Below are 19575 nucleotides of genomic sequence, written 5' to 3'. Positions count from 1 at the left end.
GCATGCCACTGTGCTCGTTTTTCTTAGAACTTCTTAGCTATTTATCAAACTTTGATTTCAATTTATGAGGAAATGTAGTCCTCCTGAAAATGAAACACCACTTTTGGCTTTGCATCAAGCATAGTGCAGGCAAGCCCGTGCCGGTGTTCACCACGCAGCCCTGCCAATGCACCTCTCTCTTTGCAGCACCGCCAGTGCATCGTCCTGTGCTCTTCCTGCAAACAGTTCGGCAGGGTCTGAGAAATTATCACTATGGTTTTGTGATAGATACAAACAACAGCTAATGTGAGTTGAACCCAGCTTTGCTTATTAATATAGCCAAGATGAATTTTTTTTAAATCTCCGGAAGGGAGGTGGAATGATGATTTGGGGAAGGAGTCATTTGGATTTTGTAAACCTCTCTGAGCTCCATGTGTGCCGTAAAGGCTTGTGAAGGAAGGGAAAGCCAGGGGTGCAAGTGTTGGATGGTCAGTGAAAATCCCCATTTGGCATTCAGCAGCGGTCCAGATAAAAGCCAGCTTAAAGAATGAGAGGAAATAAACCTGAAAATTTAATTATTTACTGCTGCTGCAAAATCTGTGCTAGCTCTTGTCTTCTAACCTTGAAGAAAGATATAATAGACATAGAAAGATATAATAGACATTAGCAGGGTGAGGAGAGACGTGAAAATCCTGCGGGCAGGGAGGGTAGGCAGACATTCCCTGTTCTCATTGCCATTTTTTTCCTCTATATGCAGGCCCCTTTTTGCCCTACTAGCCCCCAAAATAGTCCAAATCTTTCCATGCAATCTCCACTGCCTCCCAGCCCTTTGGTAGGACAGTAAGCAAGGGAATCAAAAAGCAAGATATTTAAACCAGGAACAAATATTTTTATTACTACAGTGCACAGTTAGTCCTGGCTTTGTTAGTATCTTTTGGTCAAGAGTGCAGCAGAAAGATCAGCCATCGGTACAAACCCCTAGGCTTGCAAGGGTTAAAGAGGTATAGTGCTTTGATGTTTGAAAGGAGAAGAAACACATGCATGTCAAGGACACAGGCCCACTCACAAATTTTATTATACTTCCACTTTAGGACAGCTAAAACCAGGCAACAGCGTTTGGTATTGCACGTCCTCCTCCTGTTCCCTGCTTCCTGAAGGAAGGGGTGGCTTTGAGTTTCATAATGCTGCTCTCCATCTCCCTGCCTTAAATCACAGCACGATTCATTTTTCTTTTATCTGAGAGCTGCTACATGACTTTGTGGTTCTTCCATTCAAGAGCTGCAGTGAGAAGACAGGCAGTGGTGTCACTGCACCCTCATGGCCATGATGTGCCAGGCCAGCATGAGATCCATGAGGCAAGGTCCTGGGTGCTTAGGTTGGTCTCACAGGAGAACAAGTTTAGTTTGATTGCAGGAATGGGGAGGAGGTGAAACACACCCTGTTTCTCGCAGTCCTAAAGCAAGAGCTATAACCTTACATCTGCCAAGGGGAACTGGTCACAAATCTTACATTTTGTTGATGCAGGAGAACAGGGCTACAGTGTTACAGATTTACTACCAATGAGAAATGTGTCCATTCTGCTAAACGCTGATGTCCAAACTGTGGATGCAGACCAAAAAAGAAAGGTTGCTGATGTGGAGAGAAGAAAAAGAGAGACTTCTCCTCTGCTTCAGAGACACAGAAAGCTAAATGAGCCGTTCACATAATCTCCATTTTCCTCAGGAGAAGTGGTTAAGTTCTTTTATATTTCATCATCCTCTCCTCCCCTTGTTCATGGGGAGAAAAAGAAAGAGATAACTAATTAAATATCTTGAGGTGAAAAGCTGCAGCCTTTCTTTGTGCAGAGGTATCTCTGATTCTCACATACTTACTTTCATATTCAGTTTTCATATGCCAAGCAGATCACTTATTAATTGTTAAATGACTGCTCTGCAATTCAGTTATGGAAGTGATTTCTACTTCAGTATTACTTGCCCTTGAATTGAGAATAAGAGGTCAACCAAAATTAGATAACTTTTCTTTGAATCTTTTCTCTTTCTAAAAAAAGGTACAGTTCAACATGATGCCTGTTAAGAAGACTATGAAGTGCCATGCATTAAAACAATCTTCATGGCAAGGCTGGTTTTGGGATCATGTTGGGAACTGGTGTCCTGCCTGTCCTGATTAGACTTTTAAACAGATGAATCCAGGTGTGGTGCATTGACTGTAATGCGAAGTTCATATTCTATTGCCTGTATTCATTTCCAGGATGAATTTTGAAATTGCAGCTTGAATAAAACAAAGTTGTAATATTAGCTGAGGCAAACAGAGCTGTGTGGGCAGAGCCCACAGCCCCTTGACTTCAGTGGGATTCTGCACAAGCATAAGTGTCCTCCCACGCTAATCTCTTTGCAGGATTGCACCTACAGCTTCAGTTTTCATTGTGAGCCTTTGCTTTTCCTCTTACGCAAGGAAAGAGGCTGGGGAAAAAAAGGATTTACGTGTCATGCAGCAAATATTAGCAAGGACATACTCTGTGTTTAAAAAAAAAAAGGGGGGGGGGGAATGCAAATCTGTATCTTCTCCATTTTTTTCAGCAGAGAACTATATTCCTCCAGTGTCTCCCTACTGGCATGTAACGCTGATATTTTACTGCATTTGATCCAAAGGTCACTGAAGTCGGTGCAGAGATTCCCACTATCTTTAGTGGGCTTTGCACCACACTCAGCAAGAGCTGCTGTTTTGGTGATAAATCCGAGCGTGATGCCTGTCCTGAGGCTTTGGAACAGCAATAGCAACAGTGTTGGAGGGGCTGTAAAACAGGCTGGACTGCGAATACGTGGCTGCCCTCCTTTCCATGGGAGGTTTCTCATGACGAATTAAAAGGCAGCAGTTTGCATTCTAAAAGAAACGAGAAAAAAATATAAAAAATTAAATAAAACAATTTTTTTCCAATTTGGCTTTTTTGCCCTTGTAAGTTCATACATTTGAATTATTAAAAAGAAACAAGTACAGTTATTTTGGTCCCGCTGAGAATATGTGTTTGCAGTGGCAATGTAACTCTGAGTAGTCCCTTTTGTCCCCATAAATTCTATTTTCAGATCATTGGAAAGGGTATAGATAAATGCTGTAAAAACAGGAGAAAAAAAAAAAGTGTGTTTGGCTTGACCACTTTGTCTTGTTCTATATTTTAAGAAGGAAAACCCAGCTGAATGCATGCTGAACTGCAGGCATATTCTCAAGACTTTGGTACACTGGTTTCATATTTTTAGATGAGCCCTTCTGCCCAAATGAGAGTAACTTTTCACTCTCCATTTAGAGGCATATTCGTGTGTAATTCAGGATTTGCATGATGCACCAGTGTCCTAGGGACAGAGGGTTAATGCTTTTGTAAGGAGGTGGGGATGCTACTGGTGGTGTGTGTGCCTGCTAGGATCTGTTTTGCCAAGCTTTGGGCTCTTCCCCCTCTAGGTGGTAAAATACCCTGGAGCAAATGGATGCCTGGCATTGCTGTGATGCTATAAACACAGCCGGGATAGATGTGCATAAACAGATGCCCTTGAAAAATTACTTCATGAAAAATTCCATTTTGTGGGCACAAACTTATTTGCTGCAGCTGGGTCGTGCTGACCTAAGAGCTTAGGTGCAAGAATATAGGGACTTTTTGAATGTGGGACTTTTTGAGGGCACTGCCTGTCACTGTTCAGAGATGCAAACCAGCAGAGGATTTCCATGGCCTTTACTAAACACTTGCGAAACTTGAAGCAACCAAAATAAACACCGTTGTACTTTTTGTTCAGCTCTGCCTGTTGAAGTATTTCAGCAACATCCCCTGTACTCCCCTCGTCTACTCCTCTGTTTCAGGCAATTCAGGTGCCTTTTAGATCACAGGGCAAGTATGCACGGTTCAGAAAGGAGCAGAAAAGAAGGTTTTAAACACATCTTATTCCAAATGCTGATTCAGAGTAAGTTTAATCTTTGGTCTCTTCTTTGACCAAAACAGGTATGGTCTTGGCTGAATATAGATGGGAGTCAAAAAGCTAAGATTTTCTAGCTATTGTCATCAACAGGAGCCAACATTGCCTGCTGTCATGGAAAATAAGGCCACTTGAACTGTCTTAGGGTATTAATTTCCACTCAGCTTTTATATTTGGTGTAATACTTTTAGACAGGACATTAGTGGACACTTGAATCCTTTATATAACAGATAAACTAAAACATTAAAGAGCTGCAAGGGAGCGAGAGAGATCTGTTTTGGGGGGTGCTAACCAAGTTATTAAGCCTGCAAGCTGATAGTGCTCTCAGCCAGAATATGCCAGGATCCCAAGTCACGCAGCCTCCTAAAGCTCAGGTATTCTCTGCTCTGGTTTTGACTGTATTCTTTGACTGGGAGATTATTTTTAAATGCAGATTACTTAAACTGTGTCTATGTAGTTGCTATAAAAGTACTTCTTAACACAGCTCATTCCTGTTTTCCTGCCAGTAAATATTGCAGTAACAGAGGAACGTGTTTGACACTGATTTGATGAAATAAACAGTTAAGTTAAAAGCACAGGAATTTCCTTATGTAATTAAGAGTTAACTAAATGCGCAGTCTGCAAACTCCAGTCTTGGTGATACCCTGTAACAAAAACATGCCCCAGTGGCACAGAGGGTTTGATGTTATAGTACAGTACTTTCTAATACAGTTAAGAAAATGGTAAATAATGTCACAAAGTAGTTGAAACTTGATTCTGAAAAGGGTTTTTTTTATGATGCTGAATGATGCTTGATTCTAATTTTTTTGCAATGCTGAATGCTCCTATGTTAGATAATATGGAGGTTAAAATGTAGTGAATATGAATTCCAGGTATGATAAATTTTCTCACTAGAGAAGCTGCATTTAGGGTAAAAGCAGAAGATCCTTCCAGTAAGGGCTTTCTTTTTCTTAGACTAATTTCATACTGCAATTAAGTGCTACAAGACTGAAAAAACAGAGACTAGCCTAGGTATTTGGAAATTAAGCATGTATAGAGAAAGCTGTAGACTGATATTGCAGCTCTGTGAGCAGGCTTAAAACACCAACCAAACAAAATGTGGTGCAAGAAAACAAGTACAGCTGTCAAACAAGATAGAAAAATGCAGATCAGCACAGGAAGGCAACGATCATAAGTGAGGAAGGACATTTACCCTTTAAAGTCCCCTGCAGGGGACTTTCGGAGGAAAGTACGTCACCTTGCAGTGGTTCCACTGAGAGTCTCTCAGTTAAGAGCTGACACAGCAGAGTTCGAATAAATGATGATGGAGCTTTCTAGTCGCTGGTACCCTTGTGAGCACTGGCAGTGGAAGGACTGCCAGCAGTGGGGGAGCTGAGATGAGCTGGAGAAAAAATGTGATTAAGAAGTAAGATGAGAACCTGATACCCTGCCAGAAACTGAGTGTATTTCCTTTAGTTTTTAAATACATTTGTTGATTCAAATTTCACAGTGATACAAAAGTAATTTTTTTTTTTTTTTTTAAAATGCTGTCTTTATATGCTTCTCTGTATAGTTTGGGCAAACTTGCAGGTATCGGTCTATTTTTTTTTTTTTTTCTTTTAAAACCTCTTAAGCCCTGCCAGATATCTGCAAGCATGCGCTAGGGCATTCACATGGAGAAAGATACCTACAAATATTACACATAATACTTCAGGCTCTATTTCCCTAAGGTTGCATCCTATGGCAGACACTGGAATTGCATAATATCCCCAAAAGCTTTCTTCTAAAGGAGGAAAAATAATGTGAAACTTTCAGTCTAATTTACACTTTTAGTGTGACTGGGGACTGGTAACCGTGTTTGTTACAATACTAACATGATTCCACATAAAGCTGTTGTGTACCACATCCCAAATGGGGGTTAGACCAGTGATGACCAGTCTGTGAGGGTAGATTCAGACTAGATATAAGGAAGAATTTTTTTCTTGTGCGGGTGTTGAAACACTGGCATGGGTTGCCCAGAGAGGTGGTAGATGCCCCATCCGTGGAAATATTCAAGGTCAGGTTGGATGGGGCTCTGAGCAACCTGATCCAGTTGAAGATGTCCCTGCTTATTGCAGGGGAGTTGACTAGATGACCTGTAAAGGTCCCTTCCAGCCCAAACTATTCTATGATTCTATGATTTCCAAAAATTGACCACAAGCTCCTAAATAAATTCTCCCTTAATAAGCCTCGACCTTGAACAGTCCCTGGCTCTCTAGACTTGTATTGCCTCTTTCTTGTTGTTGTAAGGAGGAAACGGCCATGCCTGTAGGACAGGGGAAGAGCAGGTCTTTCTTCCCAATATGCACACAAAGTGATATAAATCCCTGCAACCCATCTGCACAGAGGTATTTTAAGCTTGCCTAATGGAAACAAAGTTTGTTAAAAGAAGTCAGAAAGCAAATGCATTTCTTATTTGGTGATTTTAAATCTCTGCTTGTTTACACCTTCTACATAACAACTGGGCTCAAGACCTAACCAGAGTTGCATGAAAGTGTCAGCAGACTAAGCAGGTGAGGTGATTTACTTTGCATGGTGTTACCCCTATTTACTTCAAGCTGGTCAAGCAGCAGGAGAAAAATGCCCCTGTTGAAGATTAAACATCCCACACTTGTCGTTTTAGGGTTTGAAAGGACTTTTGAGCTCAGCTGTGCTTTCAAAGGTGCTGGAATTCAACTGAAAACAGTCTTTACATTCCTGCACCAGGAGTTAGATTGTAAGACTTTTTGTTCTCTTGCCACACCTCCATTCCTATCTAAAGAAGGCAAAGGTGATGTCAGTGCCTTTAGTTAGGATTACCCAATCCTATATTTAGTGGCCTTCAGCTTTAACCAGTTTACATCGTCAGTATTTCCCATGCCAGGCTGAATCCTTCCCCAAACTGGTTTGTCCATCTCCAAGATCAAGACTAGGAGGGAAGAATGTTCTAGGGGTTTCTCCTTAAATATCTTTTTATATAGGAAGTGCCATAATGCTTTTTGGGGAAAAAAAACCTTGGAAATAGTAAGCTCAAGGTTTACAGCAAGGTCAAGAAGGTGCCTCTTGGTGCCCTTATGAAAAAAATTGTCCTAAAAAATTTAGGAGCCTCTGAAAATCTTATTTGTGCATTCTTGGTAGAGATTTTGTCCAGCAGCTCAACTTCTAGAGTATTTTGCCTGACTCGAGCATGTTCCAGAGTGGAAATGTGGCCTCTGCATGCTCTGGGCACTGCTGCAGGTACCCAGCTCTGGGTTCAGGCTGATGAACAGGCTACCTGAGGGTAGGACACAGGGCACTGCCAGAAGGTAAGAGACAACCTCATGCATAAGACAGTGAAATGCAACCTCCTGGCTTATTTCAGTCCACAGAGCCCTGGCATGAGGCTTGTTGAAGCTGGTCACAGCTGAGCACTTTGGAGTCATTTCCCAACAAGATGTTCCCTGTTTTCTGGGTGCCCGAGGCAGGATACATCTGCAAAGAGCCATATGCTTACAACCACAGGTGGTCAGAGCCATCTTGAAAAGGTATGGAGCACTATTAAAAACACTGCAGGTTTCTGAAAAATGGAGTAGTTATCTCAAACTGTGGCTACACCAGAGGGATTTTAGGTTCTGCATCTCTTTGCCTGTTTACCAAGTGCTGAAATGAAGCTGATGCAGCTTCATGGGGGTGATTGACTGCAACCTTAGCATTGGTGCTCAATGTTGGCATGTGTGTCTCGGGAGGACAAACCAGGCTATTTTTGAACAATTATTGTTAATGCATTTCAGTCACTCCACATTTATGAAGCTGGTTGATTATGGGGTTGGAGAAATCACTGGGAATTCCCTATCAAATTCACAGTTTTATAACTAGTGACTTGAACTGTGAACAGACAGGAGGCCAAAATACTATGTACATTATATACATTTAAACATATGCCGCTTTTCAGGGAGGGAGAGCCATAAAAGATTTTCCATTCTGTTAACCTCCCATGATGGCCAGTGACCGCAGTAGATTTGGAAAGGCATTTTATGGGGTAACTTGAGTCTCAACTACTTGAAGACGTTGTAAAAGGTGTTGGAGGAACCGGGTAAGCAAGCTTAGCAAGTGACAATCAGATAAGCCCACATAAAAAGTTACAGATATAATCTTGCAAAGAGTCATCCATAAATGAGAATGAAATTTGCACTTTGTCAACATAAACAGGTCTTTTTTTTCTGAATTGTGTTGGTACCAGCAGAACTGCGGCTTTCATAACCTTTTCTTTCTGGCCACAGCAAGTTGCCGTATGAAATAGCTCAGTATTTGGGTATTTGAACGTGTTTTGCCCTCGTAGGAGAGACACTCACAGTGTTTTCTCCAAAGCAGCTGAGGGTTTGGGCTAATCAACATCCATAATTAATGATCAGTGTCCCAGCAGCATCTGGAACACAGCGGTTATGACTGAGCGCTCTTTCAATAATGAAAACAAATAGGAGATCACTAATCACAAACGCAGGGTAATTACCCATGTTAGACATCCACCCTTTGTTCATTGTCAGCCTCTGTATTTAGGCATTGTGGTATAATATTTTTAAGCGGCAGCGTGGATAACTAACCCCTGTAATACAGAGTTTGTGTAGGGAGAGCAGACAGGGCAGGATGCTGCTCTCTGGGCGGGATATGGGGAATACATAAGGTTAAAGCAGTTCGAAAAAAGGAAACAGGTACAAATCAAACTCATATTTTTAAAAAATCAAAAAGAGAGGAAGTTGGAAAGCTTACAGAAAGCAATGCAGGTTAATATTACCAGTTTGTAAACAGGATAGCCATAGAGAAACTATATAAAGCTTGCATAAAAGTGTTAAGCTGTCTTTTTTTCTTGTTAATTCTTTATTCTTTGTTATTCTTGTTAATTCTTTGATGTGAAATGTATAAGAACTACAGTGTGCATTTCCTTCTAATTAATTATACTGATTAAAATATGGTTTGGGTTTTTCCTGTAACACTTTCTGAAAAGAAACCTGTGCTTCCAAAAGACACAAAGACCACCAGGTTAAAGCGTGTGCATCTCTGCATCCATAAATACATACTTTTCATGTAACGTATAAAATACTAGGTAGACTATTTTTCAGTAGGCTGATAACATAAAAGCAATGACATTATATTTGCTGCGCAGTATCAAAGACCTAGTCTTATGCTCCTGGAATTATTCCAATTTCTACAGTCCTTTATCTATTTAATCTGTGATATTACAGGCTTGATGTTACATTAAAAGTATTAAAAAATCCGCAAGCGGGTTAACTTTTTTTTTCTATGGGGATGTAATAATCGTTCGCTTAATAGATTCTTGGTTCATGTAATACCAAAATAATGGAGAAGGCACTTTCAGTTACAGATATTCGTGCTTTATTTTATATAGTATTATGGAAATTAATTGCACTTTACCTTAGAGTTTTTGAAGGCCATGATTATAGGTTTGTTGCAAAAATATCTCTGAATTGAATTCAAAATAATGAATTTAGTATTGTCAGAAGTGTGGTCGTATGAAATCAATGGATTGCCATCCATTCCAATTTTTCTGGAATTATCTAGACTTTGCTGTCATTATCTTATGCCCCAGTGTATCTTGCAGAATATTAATGAATCTAAAAATAACTTCTGAAGTTTGCAGTGGGATCACGATTGATGCAATGTGATAGAAGATTCGGTGCAGCATCTTGTACTTTTATTGCCCTGCATTGGTTTCTGGCGGCCCAGGGTTTTGGGGGTTTTTTTTTGCTCTTTACCATTTATCAGGTGTTCCTAATCTGAGAATCTAAGCTGCAAAAATAAATCGCTCTCATAAATATCTGACATGAAATATTTCCCCTTAGCATGAATCACCAAGTTCAATGTGGTATTACCCTGATTTTTGAAGAAGAAAAAATAAGCTCAAATCCAATCTTTTTCTTCTTTTTAGGTCATCGTTTCCTACTTTCGAGAACATTGTCATGGTAACTTACACATTATCTTTTACTGGTTTTTTTAGCATGAATTACACAGGTCATTTCTGTCTCAGTCTCCCCTCAGTCCTGCTAGGAAAGGCACGAGCAGGTATTCCTGGGAGAAGCAAACCTGGGGCAGCCAGGAAGCGCTCAGTGCAGGGAGGGTTCTTCTACCCTGATGGTCGACAAGAAGATTTAAGTGTTGCTCATTGTGTATTTTGACATTCCAGCAGCAGCTACCACAGACGTTTGTGTGGAAGAGGGATCTGGGGCAGCATTGCACATAAAGCACATGTAGCGGAGCAAAACCCAATACCTCTTAACCAGGCAGCCCTGATGAGTCACATTTGAATTGTGTGCACCAGGTGCTGAGGAGAGGCCCTCCAAAGAAAGGCTTGGAAGCAAGTAATAGTAATAGTAATGCTGAGGTGAGTTTATCAGGGTTTATTTATCACGGTGTATTTATTTTCTGCCATCAGACAGTACAAGAGCAAATTCCCACAGTAATGAGTAAGTAAGAGTAGTCTATGATGAAGGGAGGCTTCTGCAATAGAGCTTGGTGGCATCATTGCAAAAATGACTTTTAGATATGCCTTTTCCAAGGAAGATGCGTCCTTGCACTGTTTTAAAAAGTGTCTGATTTCCAGTTTGAATTTCAGGTTATGTTGGAATTTTTAAAAATTTCTTTTCTCTTGTCTGTTTTGGGATGGGGGAGGGTGTTTGGAATTTTTTTCTTTCTTTTTCCTTTTTTTTCTTTGTTTTTCTTTTTTTTTAATTAACATTTGCATTTCTTTATCATGCAGGCCTCTAAGCAGGTCCAGCTAAACCCTGAAGGTAATATCTTATTGTTTCTGTCTGTGTTAGAGAAATAACTCTAACATGGAGCGTGCTATTAATACCTCCTGGCAGTGGCCGGGTAGCTGGCACGACTGGGGCTGTTTGCCGGCTTCCTTTTAACCCTGGAGCCAGTGGCCTCGGCAGGCAGCTTGCTGTTGCTGCTTTAGAGCCACCTCTGCTCCCCCTGCTCCCAGCAGCACTGATGTGTCAAGGAATGACCGAAGCCACCTTGTACTTTACATCTATTGACTTAGAAACTTGCCAAGTGACCCTGATGGAGCACTGTGTAAAAAAAGGTCTAAAGGACTTTGACTGGTTTCTATTTGTTTTTACTTGCAAAGTTAAGGTGCAGTTATTACTGTCAGGTCTGTGCTACCCCCTGCCAGTTCTCTAGGTTTCCTCACTGGCTATTTCCAGACACTTTCTTTTCAACTAGAATTATAACTGTTTAGTGATTAAGCAATAAAAAAAGGGATAACTGAGAATGTGCAACTCTTGGTTGTGAGAAAGGGAAGCTGAATCGTATTGACACAGGCAAAACCTGCCCTGGTGCTGAGCCGGCAAGGAGAAAAGCAGACCCAAAGGGAGCATCAGTACCTCTCTATAAGGGTAACAGGGTATAAAATGGGAGCTGATAAGGTAGTTGGCCATTATTTTCCTGTTGAAATACTATTATACTTGTGACCTGAGTAGTCCCTGCAAGTGTTCCGCTAAAATAGTATTTGAATGGAATCAGCAAATCTGGAGGAAGCGGGAGAGTTGATGTTTTCAGATAAACCAGTAGAGTTTTTGGTAATTCTAACTCATGCTGCTGAAGCACCTTATATCTAAGTCCATGCATATATTTCCTTTTACTCCAGAAAACCGATGTCTTAATACTTGTTTACAAAAGTGGGGAGAAAAAAAACGGTAGGCTATGGATTTACTCTGAAATCAGTTGTCTTTTCTGTTTAATTAATGCCTTGGAAACAAAGTGGCATTTGTTTCTGCATGTAGGTGTTGCTGGAGAAGATGAGTGTGCTTTGAATTCCCATGCATGTTTGCTGTCATGCTCGCTCCTGTATGATGCAAGCTGAACGCAAGTTCAGGCTTGTGTGGTGTGTTAGTGACCGGCTCCTGGTACCGAACTATGCGCAGCAGCTTTCTCCAGGATTGTTTGATTTACCCCCCTCTGGCTTTTCTGTTTGCAACCTAATTTGCTTGTATTGTGAATTGTAAGATACTCATCTGGTGTTAATACATCACTGATTTAACCCTCACCCTGCTGCTTTGATGTAAGCAAAGCCCACAATTTCTTTAGAGTGCTTAAAATAAAAGTCAAAAGTGCTTTTTAGATATGTGTTTACAAAGATAATTCTGTTTGAAAGAAAATGGTTAGTTTGTAACGTATGTGGCTTTATATATCCTTGCATTTCTTCTGAATATAAAACATATATTATTCAGACAAGTAAGTATGCCTGAAATCCTCCAAAGGCAGGTTGTCCTATACATTTCAGTACTTTTTCCTGCTACAAAGAATAAGCCTGTCTGAGCAAGATGCCTGGCACCTGATTTTGCAGCAAGAGGTTGCCCGCAGCTTAGTGCGCTTGCTGGCGAGTCGGCAGCATCCACAGAGGAGCTGTCAAACCCCCCTGGGCTTGAGGGGGGGCACCTTATCTTCTCCCAGGCCCCCGCCGCGCTGCTGCACACATCCTACTGCAGATCAGCGTGGGTTGACTTGCGGCATGTCAGCCAGATGCAATCTGCAGATGACTCCTGGCCCACCACCTTTTCTGCAGAGGAGACTGGGGCAGCTGCACGTGGTTGTCTCCTGGCATATTACTGTAGAATATTGTATTGTTTTGGAGGTATTCCCTGCTGGTTTTACTATCCGAGCTAACATAAGATACTGAGAGGTTTGACAGTCATGACTCCAGAGTCTTTGTTTGCCAGTGATGCACTTAATTACTTATGTAATATATACCTGGGGTTTTTCCTGGTTAACAGAGGAGGTAGGAGATTTGCTTGGCTGCAGAATATTCAGTGATCTGGAAGGAAAAGTGACATGGAGTAGTAAAAAAATTTTAGTTATTGCTTAGCCATGAGGAACTCAGAAGTTGTTAAAAAGCAGCAAAATTCATTTTTATAGGAAATGTTATGCTAGATATTTCTTTGATTTACCCTCTCACACACCTAACTAAGTGGAGAAATAAGTTCCATTTTATTTTAATCATGTATCACTGAATGGTTGGGCTTCAGACCAAAAAAAAAAGGGCAACACTTCTGAACTCTACTACTTTTGTTAATAACTTTTATTGAAATTCTGGCTTCTGCAGTTCTTTTAATTAAGAAGAAACCCTCCATAAAGCACTTTGCTTACTGCAATATCAAAACCTGTTAATAAGGATAACAAGGTTTCCTTGCTAGCAAGCAAATGCATAACTGCAGATGTAAAACTATTTTATCAGCTAGTCCTTTCCAAAATCACTTAGTGTCTTTGTTGACCAAAAAAATTGGGAAGGCTGAAAATTAATGTGGGTTCTTAATCACAGTGAAAGCTACCAGGATGTCTGAAGGCAAGTTGGGTTTCTGGTGACGTTGTAGATTTGGTTTTTACTTATGCAAGGGACAGCTAAATCTTTAAAACATCCTAGTCTAAGGCAAAACCTAAGCCAGGAGAATAAAATATCTTCCAGAGCAATAAAATTACGTTGAATCTCAACCTCTGTGGAGCAAATGACTGCGTTGCCTGTACCAGAAAGATAAGACCTAAAAACCCACAATACTCCCATTGCTCCAGGAGGCAGCTGCATGGGTACAGAAGTCCCTGTCTGTACCTGGCTGGCTGGCTGGCTGTGTTTGCACACAGGCATCAGAAGCTGATGCTTTTTCGCTATCTAAAGAGTTTGCTTTCCTGGTAACTCAAGATTGGATAATTCCTTTACAAAGAGCCTTTACAATGATCTTACAAGCACCACATCAAGTTAAGAAGGCTTTTATGCATGGGCCTGGTGCGTTGGCTGGTGGCTGCCCATCATGGGGTGTCACTGAGGTTTCTTTTTGCCTCCCTATCACTCAGGACAAGGTCTGTGGGTCCCAGTTCATGGCATCTCTGCTCTTCCACTTCCACATGATCTGAAGCAGTTTTCCCGAGGGCCCATCTCGGCAGTGGCACCCATAGCCCAGTGGCCTCTGGGACCCCAACTGAAGGAGCTGTCAGTGGGCTTGTTCCCATGGGATGTGGACTCCTGGCATGTCTGAAATCCACAGAGATGAGGATGGGCACACAGCATCACCTGTATTCTGTTTGCGTAGAGTTTTAAAATGTGCCTGCTTTTAATGTGAGGTAGTATCTAACTGGACAAACCCTGCATTTCTCTCTGTCTCAGTTCCTTGAATGCCACAGAGCACTCCCTGTGTGAAGGTGGAATTGGCTCCTTCTCCCCTTGCACGTGACACCTCTGCTGAACCATGGAGACCTGCTCTCCTGGTAGCTAGCCAGCTCTCTGCTTGGCAGCACTTCTCTGACTTAATGGAAGAAAGTCCCTGAACCTCTGGGTTCTCTGAACCCACCTGGGTTGTGGGTGTCGTCAACACCTTGGCATCTTTGTTCAGTTGCTGAGGAATTTTTGTTTCCTACCCCTTGGCAGGGTGTTCTCCTTACCTCTCTCAAAGCTTTGTCTGAGGTGTTTCCACCTGGGTAGGCAAATATTTGCACATAGGAACCTTCTCTGTCTTTGGGCCAGTGATCATGAGGCATGGCACCCCACTGATTGCACCCGTACCAGCATCTCCCTCATGACCACCATTTGCTAACAAAGCTGACTTCCTAACTTCTGTGTAGGGAGATGCCCCAAGCCACCACCCTGGCCTGTGGAACAAGCCTTAGTCAAGACACTCTGGGATCCAAATCAAATTTACCACCACCTTATGTTGCAGTCCTGGCAGTGACCAAGCTCCCTGAATTCTGGGTGTTTTAGGAGGTCTCTGAATCAAGTGGAAATTAATATGAATAAAAAGATACGTGAATTCAGAGGGGTTTATTTTTGTTTTTCCAGTATAGTGGCTAGAACTTAAAAATACTGGATGTATCAAAGTTGGTGGGAACCATTTCAAGTAGCTGGTGAAACTGAAGCAATAGAGAACGATAGGGTTTTTTTAAGTTTGAATGTGTGAGGATTCATTTTCTAAAAATACATGTTTTTTTAAGTGTAGTTGCTGAGATACAGAAAGTTGTGCTTCTTTTTGTCTTTCATATAAATATTTTTGCAGCGCTCTCTTGTTCCCGAAAAAGAAAAAAACCTAGAAGACCTAATTCATGGCTGGGGGCGGGGGGGAGTTTGTGGTTCTTGGATGTTTGTTTTGCAGCTCCTTTTTATAGCCCAGGCTCAGGAGGGAAATGGGAGGAGGGGTGGGAAAGCATGTGGGGAGAAAACCAAGACGGTCGTAGGACTTGGATGTCCATTCCCACACCTGTCTGAGAGCAATGAGCTTGGCTTTCCAACCTGAGGGTGGGGATGCACATGCCGTTTCCATTGCACACGCATGTGCTCTAACAACCCCACTTGTGCCTTTTTCCAAAGATCACATCCGTCTCTGTGAAGGGCTCAGCTGAAGGCCAGATTTCAGTCTAGTAGGCAAGCGTGCCATGCTTCAGGGCTTCGAGGCACCGCTAGTCACACTTCTGGTATGAAACATTTGCCACAGCAGGTCCCCATCCAGTGAAGGGGTGCACGGTGCCATCATTGCATGTTTGGTGGCTTCTGATAAGTGAGCATTTGTTAGCTTCTGGGTTTATTTTTAATGAACGACTCATTCCATTTTGGGTTTGCTTAACTGCAAGAGATCCAAGTGGGCTGAAAATTTCTATAACAGTAGGAGGTATCAAAAGGGATGCCTTGTTTCTTGCTGAGAAGGGAGCAGAGACACCAAATTTGTCCTGCTCCTGAAGGACATCTTAGGGGAGCGATGAGAAGTTTTAATTTCACAGCTCCATCTTCTTTTTTTTTTTTTTCTCCTGCTTTGGAACTTTATGGAGGATATAAACTAACGGAGCATTAAATAAAACTAAAGCCCAGTTCTGAGCAGCCTGATTTACAGCCCTCTCGGTCACATTTTAGGTTGGTCCACCTGAGAGTGTGATAACTATTTAGATACCGTCCAATCCACATAGGAAAGTTTTAGCTGCTTTACAGATAAGACTATGCTTTATGAGTACACTTACACTTCTATAAAATGGCACGAAGAGACTTACTGTAATCCAAGAGTGTCCTTTTGCTCAATTTACATTCCTTTTAACTGACAAAACCTGAAGAGGAAAAGAAAAAGCCTCCTTATGCCTTAGGCTTGTGCAAAAACATCTCCACCAGAGCTGGGAGCTTTGGTCTTCTCGTGTCTGCTCACACTTACCGTGTGATTAAGCCATAAAATCATCTTATGCAGAGCTTAAAGGCTGCATGGGCAGACCCTGGCCTGGGGAAGTCTGTCGATGGGCTCACATGACTTGGCCTGCAGTCGTGGCTGGAAAGCCACAGAAGTCAACTAAGAGTTTGGCCTTGGAGTCCGTCCTGTCAAGAACTATGACCCAGGGCTTATTAGCCTAGTGCCGCCACTCATTCCCTTCCCTAAAAGGTCAAGACAGAAATCAGCCCATGGCCATGGCACACGTGTTGAGGAAAGAGAGATGAAGTTACAGAGAGAAGACCCATTTTCAGATGTTGCCCATGAAACAAGACTTTGTAATGTGTTACAGATAAGGGGATGATTTTAAGTTGGTGAGAAAAGCTGCTTCTGCAGTAGTGCTTCTGTAAAAGTGAGCTCAAAACTTTTTCCCAATAAGGTCTGGGAAAACAAAGATGCTAAAGCTGGGGGGATTTAGCTGGGGGAGCTGAAGAGGCATTGGCTTTGCAGTCCCAATTTGCAGCAGTTGCACCGGTTGGGCTAACACTGCCTGTTTCTGCTCATTTCAGTGGAGAATGGTTTACTCCAGCAAGAGTCTGTGATCTGGTTTCAGTCCAATGCCTCACAAAGTCTCAGGCCTTAACTAATGGATTGCTTGAGATTTTACTTTTCCAGTGCTTCCTAATCAAGGAATGTATAGAGAGATATTTCAGGGTTTTGCTCAGGCTTTGTCATGCAATCTCCTGCAAACACATCTTCTTCAGGCAGATCCAACCTGGATTTTTTTCAGTGCACTCTTAATCAGACAGGAAAATATAATGAAGCCCACTGCCAAATGGAGTTAAGCTGTCAAAATCCTCACCAAACATTTTCTTTCTGCACAATGACCATCTGTAATTATGCTCTGCTGTAATTACGCTTGCAGAGATATTTTATACAAGGTATTTTCCATGAGACGTGTCAATAACCGTTGCCAAGGACAAGAAAAACGGTGCAAGAGGGCATTTGCTTCCAAGTCCTAGATTTCATATCTGTGTTGTTATTGATCCCTAATATTTAATGCTACTTCTGTGCTGTTTTGGAATGTACTAAGTAATATTATAGAGATGTACGATTAATTTAAAAAAACTCCACAACCTACAGTAATAGTTTCTAATAGGATGTTGTTATGAGCGTAATTGCTTGCTCAGGCAGAGGCCTTTCCTGATAGTCATCTCTATAGTCTGTATGGTATACATTTAGTTACATGACCATTACTGAACTTTAGTGATTCATCATTCAATCAAAATTCTCCTTAATTCTACAAAACCTTTTCTAATCAGAAGCATCCACATGCTAAATACGTAACTTGATCTCTGCATCTTGGTCTGTTGGCTGATTTGGTCGTTAGCAGATGAGATGATAAATGTTTCATGAAGACTGACTCATCCAGTGTAGCTACCATAAGTTGCTTACCAGCACCTGAGTACCAGCATTAGGGGAGAGGCAGTGATACTTGAAGACAAAAAAAAAGCTTAAAGTGCATGCTGCTCTCATTGTATGAGGTCTTCCTTCTTAGAAAGTTTCAAGTTTTAAGGTTTAAATCACCGTTTTGATTTCTGCCTTGAACTGTGGTAGTTCCCTGTGTGACTGATGTCCGGGCAGAAGCCCTGGCACAAATTCTTCATGGACTTCCACATGCTCAGCTTCCTGATCACTGACTTCTGGCACCTCATTTCTTTCCCAATAGCACTCTTCTGGCAGTGCCTTTTGTGATAATTGCACACAAAATGATCCCCTTGCTTCTTCTGTCAACATTTTGGTTCATATCTCACTTGCTGGTTTGGTTCTTACAAAAAAATGAAACAATATGAATCCTTGGGAGTACAAGAGAGGGTAAAAGGTAAAACTGCCCCTGATGCCTGGGGGAAATCGCTTGTAACAGTCCTGAAATGTGGTTAGTAAAAGTTGATGGGTTTAATTTGTCCAATGATTTTATCCTTGTGTATGAACTACTAATTCCATAAATGTAAAGGATGATGTTGCGGTGGTTTGGGTAGATGCTAATTGTATGGAAAAAAGGTATTTTGAAATAATGATAGAAATTTTAGTCTGGTAGAAAACACACAAGACCTGGAGATGCCCTTCTGCTTTTATAAGCACCACAGGGTCTGTGTTACATATAGAAATTCAGTGGATATACAGTGATTCCGATTGCTGAAACTATTCCAATGACTCATAAGGAAACCTCCCTCCATACTGGCTGCACTTCCATCTCCAAATATTTTCAATTTGTTTCTCTATGACTGATGGTGCTTCACCTGGAATGACTTTCAGTACACAGTCATGCTCCTGGCAATCTCAAATGTTTCTTCTGCCAGACTCACTATAGGAAATAGTTTGTAACTATAGGCATACCAGTAGGTAAGGCTAATGGACTGGAGATCTCAGGAGGCCTTTTCACATTGGTGTTTATTAATAAGTTCCCTATCATTTGAACTTTATATATATTTTTTTATATTTTTTTCTTTATTTTTATATATATATATTCTTTATTTTTTATATATATATATTTTCTTTATTTTCTGGGCCTTTGACAAGATCCTTTTACTATATCCCAATATCCATCTTGTAAGAGAATAACTACTTTTTAAGATGTGACAGGACTTTTCAGAGCAAATCAGTGCTGCTTCTTAACTTGCTTCTAAGTTTATATTGACACTAGAGCCCATGTGTAAGGGAACATAAAACTCTTCTGAATTTCCAGGCTGCAATGTCCTGTACAAGACTGTCTTTTGGATTCTTGTTTTTCTCTGTATGAAATCTGTTTTTCGTATGTGATGAGCTTTGTGCGGCGGCTCTAACTGCTTTGCAGTTCCCAGCATCTGCAGCAACAGCTTTAGGGATCACCAGACTGGAAAGAGAAGTGGAAGTCTCAGACATAATTAAATTTATACAAGTTTTGCAAAAGCCTGCAGCTAAGTAGAGACCCAAACTGATGCCTACATTGAAAGGAGGGGTGGGCAGAGCCCAGCCTTCCTATGTCGTCTTTGGCAGCCGCTGGCTGGCCAGCTGGCACGTACTGCTCTCGCTTGGTAGGTGTGGAGCCAGTCTCTGGGTCTACTGATGTTATTTAAGTGGTACCAGGAAAAAAGGAGACATGGGACACAAATCGTCAGGAGACCAGAACTCGCTATCCTGCCTCCACTGTATGCCTGAAAAACCATTATCTTTCTCAACTATTCTTCTTGCAATTTTGTTTTGTAGGAATCGGAGTTTCTCTGTCTGGAGTTTGATGAGGCCAAGGTGAGCCAGATGCTGAAGAAACTCTCGGAAATAGAGGAGAGCATGACTTTGTTGACTCAGACTGCTTAACCAAATAAAGAGATTGCAACTCAGAAAATGAATGACCCTCAGTACTTTCTCTTAATTCCTGTTTCTGCACATAAAATAGAGAATGATTGTTAAATCCCAATTATAACTGCACAATGCATTCACAA

The 19575-nt window shown here is 41.5% G+C and overlaps 1 protein-coding gene across 4 annotated transcripts in view; it reads left to right on the top strand.

The window, feature by feature from the left end:
- The window catches only part of COMMD1 (copper metabolism domain containing 1), a 78903-nt gene extending 59328 nt beyond the window's left edge, over positions 1-19575 (top strand). Inside the window, exons 3-5 of one of the 4 annotated variants that reach the window (XM_075035607.1) lie at positions 10684-10714; positions 11578-11626; positions 19343-19575. In XM_075035607.1, the coding sequence (XP_074891708.1) occupies positions 10684-10714; positions 11578-11626; positions 19343-19385 (123 nt within the window). In that variant the 3' untranslated portion in view covers positions 19386-19575. Of the gene's footprint in view, positions 1-9855; positions 9890-10683; positions 10715-11577; positions 11627-19342 lie in introns of those variants that run through there. The other 3 variants (XM_075035609.1, XM_075035610.1, XM_075035608.1) reach the window with 3 other exon arrangements.

Source organism: Buteo buteo, chromosome 9 (assembly GCF_964188355.1).
Source record: "Buteo buteo chromosome 9, bButBut1.hap1.1, whole genome shotgun sequence".
Lineage (NCBI taxonomy): Eukaryota > Metazoa > Chordata > Aves > Accipitriformes > Accipitridae > Buteo > Buteo buteo.
The sequence above is the reverse complement of the archived record's forward strand: the minus strand, read 5'-3'. Positions and strand labels throughout refer to the sequence as shown.